This window comes from Engraulis encrasicolus, chromosome 19 (assembly GCF_034702125.1).
Source record: "Engraulis encrasicolus isolate BLACKSEA-1 chromosome 19, IST_EnEncr_1.0, whole genome shotgun sequence".
In the NCBI taxonomy this organism is placed as follows: domain Eukaryota; kingdom Metazoa; phylum Chordata; class Actinopteri; order Clupeiformes; family Engraulidae; genus Engraulis; species Engraulis encrasicolus.
The window spans coordinates 35,256,663-35,267,498 of record NC_085875.1 but is presented as its reverse complement, the minus strand read 5'-3'; the positions used below and the strand labels follow the sequence as shown (position 1 = coordinate 35,267,498).

Here is a 10,836-nt window from a genome sequence, read left to right as displayed (position 1 = left end):
GTCCATCTTGAAATGTGTGTCCCCAAAGACATACTTCAACTAACACCCCTCCTCCCTCCTCCTCCTGCTCCTTGTCCTCCTCCAACTCCTCCTCCTTCTCCTTCTCCGTCTCCTTCTCCTCCTCCTCCTCCTTGTCCTTCTCATCCTCTTCCTCCTCCTTCTCCTCCTCCTCCTTCTCCTCTTCCTCCTCCTCCCTCTCCTTCTTCTTCTCCATCTCCTCCTCCTCCCTCTCCTCCTCTTCTTCTCCATCTCCTCCTCCTCCCTCTCCTTTTTCTTCTCCTTCTCCTCCTTCTTCTCCTTCTCCTCCTCCTCCTCCTCCTCCTCCCTCACTCCTCCTCTTCCTCCTCCTCCTTATCCTCCTCCTCCTCCTCCTCCCCCTCCTTCCTCCTTTCTTCACCTCCTCCTTCTCCTTCCTCCTCCTCCCTCCTCCTGCTCCTCCTCCTCCTCCTCCTCCTCCTCTCCTCTTTATCCACAGCCCAAGATTGAACCCATAGCCACCTCTCTGCAGCTGAGGTCAGAGATCCAGGTGAGTTGCAGGAGACAGTGCCACCGTGGCCATCAGCTGCCACATCACGCCGGGGACACATGCACGCAAACTTTTGCCAAGCGAAGCAAACTTCGCCATTCTTTCCTATGAGGGAAGCAAAGTGGGGCGAAGCGAAACGAAAACGTTCGGCCAAGCTTAATATTGTGCAAATGGGCAGTGAATTTCGTGACAGCCAGTCGAAACAACATTCGCCACTACAACCTGTTGACCGTTGAGCTGGCAGAATGGAATACTGAATTTTGCCTCTCTTTGCATTGCTCAGTTCGCCTGCATGTGTCCCCCCCCGGCGTCATGCTATCAACACACACACCACACATACAGTACATGTTAATCGATATAAACAGACATTTTACTCCGTCATTGTCATGTAGAAATTGAGCATCGTGTGAACTGACTGCTGTAAAACATGTATCACATAGTAATATAAAAGACTTAGCTAAAGTGCCATGTGTTGTGTGTGTGTGTGTGCGTGTGTGTGCGCGTACGTGTGTGTGCGTGTGCGTGTGCGTGCGTTCCCACAGGAGTCATTGGGTCTCAACAGCGCCATGTCCACCCCGGAGATAGAGAGAAAGTAAGTAATAGCAAATTTAGCCACCACACCAACCACCTACTGAAACTAATACCTATGCACATACTTTACACCTCTCCCTTTTGATTATCCTAGGGTTAGTTTCAGTTCAGAAGGGCCATCCATCTTGGTAGCACAGGAAATTTCAGGGAAGTGATGTGATGTAAGCATCCTCAAAATCTCCCATTCAAATGAATGGCAAAGTAGCAAGCTAGCTTTGGCTGTGGGGTCGGGAGAACAGGACTGGCCGTGCACGCTGACGCTGTTGGTGTGAAAGGCCGAGTAGAACACACCGTCCGAAACTAAGCAGAAAGACCTCAGTTGTCTTGCTGACGTTCCGCCAAGCTCTGGTGTGAATTAAGCCTTATGCGTAGATTCTTGGGTGATTACCAACTATGGTTTTTAGAAATGCACCCTGTCTTGTCTGTAATGGGATGCCGTTTATTGATGGGGATGATGGAGGTGATGTGTCAGCCTGTTATGAAACTCCAAACTGTCCAGCAGTCACATCACTCTTCTTTGTGATGGACCCATTTCCTTTCTGTGTAGATTGTGGACTGTGTGTGTGTGTGTGTGTGTGTGTGTGTCAGGATGTGTGTCACTTGTGTGTCAGTCAGAGGATGGGGATTGGTGATGTCCCAGTCTGTTATGTGATGTAGCTGTTACATGGGGATGGCAACGAGTGTGTCCCAGCCGTGGCTCTAATGGCTGGGCACTGGACTGCTACGCCGGCGACCCGGGTTCGAATCCCGTCCCGGGTCATTTCCCGATTCTTCCCCATCTCTCCCTCCCATCTGGTTTCCTGTCATCTCCCACTGTCCAGTCTAAAAAAAATGGATGTCAGACCGTATGTTGACTGGCTGATAGGATGTGTGTCAGTTGTGTATTGTCTGTCAGAGGATGGTGATGGGTGATGTTCCAGTCTGTTATGTGATGTACTTGTTACATGAGGATGACAATGAGTCAGCCTCTTATGACATGTGGTTGTTATATGAGGCTATGTGGGATGTATGTGTCATATTGTCTGTCCAGGGATGCAGCACAGCGCTCTCCAGTAATTGGTCCCACCTGTATCCAGGATTACTCAGGTCTAGGCCGCTAGTCATCCCCTGGTGTGTTCTGTTCTGTTCTGGGCTGGTGACCTCCTGCTGTGTTCTGCAGTGACTGTAGTGACTGTCCTCCCTGACTCACATCATGTGGTGCTACAGGCCAGCATCCTGGACCCGGCGCTCCATATCCCCTGCCCTTTCAGCATGCGGAAATGGACCTCCATGCATTTCCTGCTTAACCCCCCCCCTAAGATGGCCAGTACACACACACAGAGAGACGCGCACACAGACGCACCCACAGACGCACACACATACAGATGTGTACACACTCAGACGCGCGCACACACACAGACGCGCAAACACACACACACACACACACACACACACACACACACACACACACACACACACACACACACACACACACACACACACAGTCCACTTAGAGGCTCTTGCACACATCCAGGCTACTTCCTTCCCGTCATTGTGTACGTAGTGTGTGTGCGGGGGGGCAGCAGCAGCGACTGACCTGATGGGTGGGGGTGAGAAGGTTTCTATGATAAGGAGCCTTGTCACTAAGGGTACGTGTGGGGGGATCGGGGGTATGTCGGGGGGGCGGCTGAGTTTCATCTGCAGCGCAAGTGTTGATTTAGGCGGTCCTGTGTGTGCGGGGGTCAGATATTGCCAGCCATCGACCAATAATAAGACGGATAGAGAGCGCAGCGCAGCTGGGAAACTCCCCTGCATATGCAGGTGCTCTTTATCTGGCTCCTCCATCCACAGGAAATGGTGAAATGGCCAGTGTCCCCGAATCACCGCTCCACCACCATGATTCATTCTCCATGGCAATGAAATGCAATGAAGAACAGAGGGGGTTAAAGTGATACTGTCCCATTTTTGGAAATAAGCTTATTTTACACCTCTCTCCTCTTTTACACCTCTCTCCTCTTTTACGCCTTTCTCCTATACTTTCAACTGTTCTCTGGGTATGGCAGTGTAAATTTTAACTCCAAGCTAGCAGTTAACACTGAATCCTATGAGACCAGCTAGCGGCTTATTTCCAAAATGGGACAGTATGATATTGGTGTGATATGATATCAACTTGGGGGTTATAATTTTAGGGTGGTTGCAAGCCTGTTCCAAAATATTTACTACTACTTCTAAAACATCTCAGATTTGAGAATGGATTTAGGATCAGGGGCACAGTTTTAAAAAGCAATTGTAGTCTGAAGCAATTTGGCAATAATTTTGTTTTGAAGCTCAACAGTGACTGACTGCTTTATTCCCCAGATAAAGTAGTATACATGTAGCACTTGTGTTGCATCAACAAATACAACCTCACAATGGCTGGTCCCCCACCTGTTACTCCCTAGTAAGAGGAGGTGTGTGAGTGTGAGTGTGAGTGTGAATAGTAGAGTAGTGTGTGTGTGTGTGTGTGTGTGTGTGTGTGTGAGTGTGAATATTTGTGCGTTTGTGTGTGTGTGTGTGTGTGTGTGTGTGTGTGTGTGTGTGTGTGTGTGTGTGTGTGTGTGTGTGTGTGTGTGTGTGTGTGTGTGTGTGTGTGTGTGTGTGTGTGTGTGTGTGAGAGAGAGAGAGAGAGAGTGCCCTCGTCTGACCAGCCCGCGTCACTGCAGGCCTGTGGGGGAGTGATAGTCGCTAACCTCAGCAAGCATGTTGTCAGCTGAGAGAGGGAGGAATGCGGCGAGGTGAAAAGACGCAGCCGGTGCGTGAAAAGCCCCCATTGTTGTAGAGGGGGGGAGCCCTGTGCCTGTGGCCAAAACTGTCACATCTCAGCCAGCCAAACAAGCCCCCGCCTCACCACGCAGGGACCGACCCAGCACCGGACCCCAAGTCCTCGTCCCTAGAACGAGAGAGAGAGAGACACAGAGTCAGAGGGACAGAGAAAGTGTGTGTGCGAGTCTGAGGAAGTGAAGGAGGTGTAGAGAGCCTGAAGGCAAAGGAGGGAGGGAGGAGAGAAAAAACAAAGGGAGGAGAGGAAGTGGAAGGTTTTTTTTCTTTCTTCTTGTTGCCCAAGCGATGACTGGGGCAGAATGAGGAGGACAGTGTTGGAGAACAGGTGACAACACACACACACACACACACACACACACACACACACACACACACACACACACACACACACACACACACACACACACACACACACACACACACACACACGGAGACTGTGTTCTGTTGCTGGTCGTCCCCATCAGTTTGTCATGCGTTTGAGTAACACTTTGCTTTGCTTGTTGGGTTGTCTGCAGGCTGTCCATGCACAAGTCAACCTCTGAGGATGGCATAGGAGGTAAGTTTGCTTACTTTTTTTTTCGTGTGCGTGCGTGTGTGTGTTTGTGTTTGTGTTTTTATCCGTCACTGTGAGCGGACGTGCAGTTGTTAGCAGTTAATTGTTACCCGGAATAACATCATCCTATGACAGTGTTTTGGCACCTCCAGTTTAGAAGCTTTTACTGTACAGGGGATTAGTGTTGCTGTATTTGATGGCCGGCTTCATTGCCAACTGCTGACTTGTCTCTCTGTAAAAATACCCCAACAGCAGTTGTCCCATTTACTTCTCTGTCCCTCATCCATCATCAACTCTCTTTGCTTACCCCGTCCAATTCCACCCTCTATTTGCAGGAAAGGGCGACAGCAGAAAGAAGAATAAATCTTTCTGGCAGAACTTCCGCAAGTCGCAGAAAGGAGTCGGGAGGCAAATGTCGAAAGGTGCGTCCTGTACTTATCAGGGGAACAATGCATATGAGATTGGACAGTAAAACCAGCGCTTAGCCTCACTTTCATGATGGCCATCACTGTCCTACATGGTAGCCTTCACAGTGCCAAAACATTCCACCTTTTGTTGTCCCTGGGTGGCATTGTGATGTTGTTGCAATGCTCTGCCCTACAAAGGCAAAGTGCAGTACCTGTAATTACGTATTTTGCCAATCTTGAGTTCAGACTGAAAAGGGTCTTCATTTCACCTCCTTTGTATTGTGACTAAGCGTTATGGTCCAAATGACTCCCCGTTTAGAGATATTGCTATGTCAAATTTGCTATAACTACAATATCCAACCTAATACCAAGGCTTTGAAGGCCTTGTTCTGAGTTTCAATGTTGGGTGAGTTACTGCTCTTTGCCTTTGTATAGCCGTGCTGTTGTCTGACCTTATGAGGAGCTGATGTTGATGTTGTTATATTTGATGTCATGCTAGTGGTGTTTGATGTTATGTTGTTTGTATTGATGTTATGAGGATGTTGTGATGTTTGATCATATGCTGTTGTGTGATGCTCTGGTTTTTATTTAATGTTGCTGTGATGCCTAATGTGACATTCATGTTGTTATGTTATTTTTTGTCTGATGTTATTATATTGTTTGATGTTGCTGAGATATTTGATGTAACGATGCCTCAATGTTACTGAGACGTTTGATGTAACGATGCCTAGATGTTACTGAGACGTTTGATGTAACGTTGCCTCGATGTTACTGAGACGTTTGATGTAACGATGCCTCGATGTTACTGAGACGTTTGATGTAACGATGCCTAGATGTTACTGAGACGTTTGATGTAACGTTGCCTCGATGTTACTGAGACGTTTGATGTAACGATGCCTCGATGTTGCTGCTGAGATGTCTTTCTGAGTGACCTTTGACCTGTGGTCCACAGCCGGAGGGGAGGACCTGGGCTTTGTGGCCAGTGAGATCACCATGAGCGATGAAGAGCGGATCCAGCTGATGATGATGGTGAAGGAGCGCATGATCACTGTGGAGGAGGCCCTAGCTCGGGTAGGTGGCCGGCCGCTGAGGCTGAGGCTGAGGCAGAAGCACAAGTCAAGCCATGATGACGCCAGCATTTACTCACAGCAACACTGATAAACAATTGCATTGCTCATCTTTTTTTAAAAGTCATTGTGGTCCTTATTTGGCCTTTTACGGAAATCAGAGGGTTATTGGCTCTCTGGCCTCCCAGAACGTTTAATTCAGTAGTCTAAAATGAAGGTTTTTATAGTGCATCTATGTACCTACAATAATTGCATAGTGTTATAGTTACTTTCATATATTGTGACAAAACGAGTGAAGTACTGGTACACAATATTACCTATTGTTACAAAAGTTCTACCGCTATACCTACTGATACAAATATACTGTATTACTGATATTATAAAATGCAGAATTACTTATCCATTTTTTGTCTCTGTAAAAGCCGTTTTAATTCATGAAAATGTTTTTCAGCTACCTAGTGTTTATACCACAGCGAAAGTGCCCAATTTGGCAGCTTGTTTTGGTGAAAAGAGCCCATTGTGTTCTCCCCTCTCCTCTCCTGAGGAACACAGTATTGCTCTGTTTGCCTTTGCCTTTGTCTTTGTGTTTGGCCTGTCTGCCTATCCATGAGTTTATGAATAGGCAAAATCACTCAATCAATCAGTTGCTTAGTAGCTGCTCTCCTCCGTTTTCCCTTTTCTTCACTCTGTCTCTGTCTCTCTCTCTGTCTCTCTGTCTCTCTGTCTCTCTCTCTCTCTCCTTCTCTCTCTCTCTCTCTCTCTCTCTCTGTCTCTCTCTCTCTCTCTCTCTCTCTCTCTCTCTCTCTCTCTCTCTCTCTCTCTCTCTCTCTCTCTCTCTGCTGGGCAGCTGAAGGAGTTTGAGAGCCAGAGCAAGCAGGCGTGCGGAGCGGCAGACACAGCCGAGTGGACCCACTGCTCCAGCCCCTCAGTTAACGAGTCCAACAGCAACGTGAGTGTGACCACCAAAACAGACTCCACACCATAACTATTTACTCAAGCAACACAGCCACTACAAATAATCATGTGGTTAAAGGGATAGCAGTACACATGCCCAAGTGGGAGTTTATGTTGTTGGCTTTTAAGATGTTTTTGACACTTTCAGTAAGGCCGACCGTATTTTGAATGTTTCAACTGTGGAGTGTGTTCGGGAGTGCATTAGCAAGGAGTTCACTATATGATACAAATCATGATAGAATTTCTGCCACAGTACACAGAAATGCCATGTTTACTGAAATCTATTGCAGTATTGTACATGTCAAAACAGCGTAACTAGCATGTGCTATATTTAGAACTAAACTAAATGAATACTACTCAGAGACACTATAATTCCATTTTATATCATGAAAATGCATCACAATATATTCTCGTTTGGCATTTTTGCACACCCCTAGTAAGTATAGAAGCTGACATGGAGGTCCTAGAGAGAGAAAAAAAACACTCTGCTGCCTTGCTGCCGCATGCATGGATGAGCTGACAGAATGTGACATAAATATCAGAGAAGCATAAATACCAGCGAGCCCCCATAGGCTGAAAGCGGCCATTGGGAAATGTAGAGAGGCTAGTGAACAACAGTACAGATGGAGAGAGGCTACGAGGTGATGAGTAGAGCACACCTTGTCTTTTCCACTTGCGGAATGACCTTTTCCTCAATGGCAGGCACATGTTTGTATCATGTAGTACTGTATGTGCAAGGCACTGAAAGTCAACTGTGGTCACTGCCATATTGCCCTTTAATCCAAACAAACAGACATACTGTACATAACACTTCCTCATTATCGCCTTCAAATTCAATGTTTTGTTTTTGCCTTGTTTTGTAAGCATTCAAGGTATGTGTGTGTCTGTGTGAGTGTGCGTGTGCGTGTGTGTGAGCGTGTGTGTTTCTACACCTGTTGTAGACTGTATGTGCGTGCTTGTGTGTGCATGTTTGTCCATGTGCGTGTTTGGTGTGTACTTGGGCATGCATGTGTGTTTGTGTGCGTGTGTAGCAGTGGCCTCTCTCCCATTGTGGCTTACAAAAGCCCCGCTCACCTCACACGCTGCTCCACCGGGCTCCTGTGCTGTGAGCTCTGCCCTAGTGGCCCTGCCTAACTGGGCCTGTGGAGGGTGGACTACGGTATGTGTTTGGTGTGTTCAGGGCGGGCGGGGCTTGAAAGCTGAAGGCTCTAGCCTCCATTGTGCGGCGGTGGGAGCTGAATGCTGGCCTGAGCCTCTGTTCTGCAGCCCACAGCTCTTTTGCCGCGGGCCTGGAGGGGAGCCCTGCAGGGGGGGTGGAGCGGGGTTAGGGTCGGGGTTGGGATTGGTGGGGGACAGAGTAGCTTTGCTGATGTTCTGTTCTCTTGCTCAGTCATGCTCGCTCAGTTCATCCATCCAGTGCCATTTGTTTATCATCATCCACATTGGATACTTTTGTTCTTCTTTTGTTATCTCTCTCCTTGATCATAATTTGTTGTATCATATTTGTGGTTTTTTTTCCTCTGTGCTGATTGGCTCGCTCTTCTCTTCCTCTTGTTTGTTATTTTGTTTGTTTGTTTGTCTTTCGTGCATGCATAACTCTTTTTGTCTATTTGACTCTCTCTCTCTCTCTCTCTCTCTCTCTCTCTCTCTCTCTCTCTCTCTCTCTCTCTCTCTCTCTCTCTCTCTCTCTCTCTCTCTCTCTGTATCAGGGGTTCTGACTACATCTCCATCACTCCATTTTCCATTTTCTTCTCCCTCTGTCTGTTGCTTAATGCTGCCATTTTCTTTTTCCATCCAACCCCCTTGTCATACCTTTCCCTCTCTCAATGTATATTAGCCTCTGGCAGATGTCACATAGAAAGATTGGGGGGAAGAAAGCAGCTAGTCTTTGGTCGCTCGTCTTGGTTTTCCTGTGTGTGTGTGTGTGTGTGTGTGTGTGTGTGTGTGTGTGTGTGTGTGTGTGTGTGTGTGTGTGTGTGTGTGTGTGTTTGTGTGTGTGTGTGTGTGTGTGTGTGTGTGTGTGTGTGTGTGTGTGTGTGTGTGTGTGTGTGTGTGTGTGTGTGTGTGCGCGTGTGCGCGTGTGCGCGTGTGCGTGTGTTTGTGTGTGCGTGTGCGCATTTGTGTTTGTGTTTGTGGGTGCGTGTGCGCATTTGTGTTTGTGTGTGTGTGTGTGCGTGTGCGTGTGTGTGTGTGTGCGTGTGTGTGTGTGTGTGTGTGTGTGTGTGTGTGTGTGTGTATGCCTGCGCCTGACCTGTGCACGAGGACACTGATAGTAATGCTATACCCATCTGGAATGTAGCAATTATGTGGCCAGGCTCATCATGACGCAGCTGCATCGCTGTGACATTTAGTCTCTTTTGGAGGATGAATGCCACAGGGGCACCTCAGTGGAGTGGAGTGGGCCTGTCCTGCCTGCCCTGTAGGGCTGTAACCAGGGCTCCAGTTGTGGGGGGGATGAGGAGGGATGCCATCCCCCCTACAATGAAAATGGTCAAAAATCATCCCCCTCAATGGAAATGGTCAAAAATCATCCCCCTCTAAAACCATTTATCTATGTTCATTTATAGGCTATACATTCAAATATTGTGTTAAAATTGTACTTTTAACAACTGTATTTTCAACATTTTCTCGGGGAAGAAGCCCCCGAACCCCCAATAATCAGAATCCATCTCTGACCATCCCCCCTGGTTTTGATTTTACAACTCGATCACTGGCTGTAGCGATACACTCAGCTCACGATTCGGTTCGTATCACGATCTTTGACTTACGATTCAATACACCCCGTGATTTTTTAAAAGAGGAGGATTTAAAATTTGGAAGCACTATGACATCATATCATGTGGTTGTTTTCTGCAATGAAGGGTAACAGAACTTTGATAAAGTGTATCACGATACTGCTTTATTGCATCACGATACAGTATTATGACACTGTGTATCACGATTTCTCGATTCAATACAATATCGTTACAGCCCTACTGCCTGCCCTGCCTCCCTGCTCGTCCTCTGTGCCAGCCAGCCTGCCTGCCGCTAGCAATCACAAGGCAAAGTAGGACCCGACCAATTTGTTTTTTTCAGGGCCGATACCGATACCGATATTTATGGAAATGGGAGGCCGATAACCGATATGTGCAACCGATAAATAGAAATATTGTTCATAATAAAAATTAATGAAATATATATTATATACATATATTTAGTTATAATAATGGACACTAATGGACTCAAAGTGGGGAGAGCAGAATAGAAGATGCATTCAGAACGAACCGGCTACGAAATTGGTTGTGAAAGTTATACAAACTTATCGGTGGAAATTTATTGAAAGTATGGCCGATACCGATATCCCAAAAATGCTAAATATCGGTGGGGCCTTAAGGCAAAGCTCCATTGATTCTCAGTGTGGCGGCTCCAGTCCATGGTATTAGCATATTAGCATTCTGGCAAGGCCAGCGGAGCTCTGTGGGTGAAGTCATGCGGCAGTGGTGTGTGTGTGTGTGTGTGTGTGTGTGTGTGTGTGTGTGTGTGTGTGTGTGTGTGTGTGTGTGTGTGTGTGTGTGTGTGTGTGTGTGTGTGTGTGTGTGTGTGTGTGTGTGTGTGTGTGTGTGTGTGTGTGTGTGTGTGTGTGTGTGTGTGTGTGTGTGTTTTGCTGACATGGCCTCATTATGTAACTGTGATTCCTGGTTAGGCCTTTGTGTAACCATGTCAGTGTTGCCATTCATTCGCTTTCTCTCTCTCTCTCTCTGTCTCTCTCTCTCTCTCTCTCTCTCTCTCTCTCTCTCTCTCTCTCTCTCTCGTTCTCTCTCTTTCATATTCCATCCGCCACTTTTTCCCTGATCATATCTCAACCCCTCGAACCATTTTGAGTTGTATTGGCCACGGCAATGTCAATCTCCCACCACAGCAACTACAACCGCATGTTGCCTTTGGCCTTGTCAGTGTTTG

At 47.2% G+C, this 10,836-nt stretch overlaps 1 protein-coding gene across 1 annotated transcript in view; it reads left to right on the top strand.

The window, feature by feature from the left end:
- Positions 1–10,836, top strand: part of sash1b (SAM and SH3 domain containing 1b) — a 52,434-nt gene that overhangs the window by 16,831 nt on the left and 24,767 nt on the right. Inside the window, exons 3-8 of the mRNA XM_063184238.1 lie at positions 476–526; positions 1,069–1,118; positions 4,432–4,472; positions 4,805–4,891; positions 5,829–5,947; positions 6,791–6,892. Of these exons, the coding sequence (XP_063040308.1) occupies positions 476–526; positions 1,069–1,118; positions 4,432–4,472; positions 4,805–4,891; positions 5,829–5,947; positions 6,791–6,892 (450 nt within the window). The remainder of the gene's footprint in view (positions 1–475; positions 527–1,068; positions 1,119–4,431; positions 4,473–4,804; positions 4,892–5,828; positions 5,948–6,790; positions 6,893–10,836) is intronic.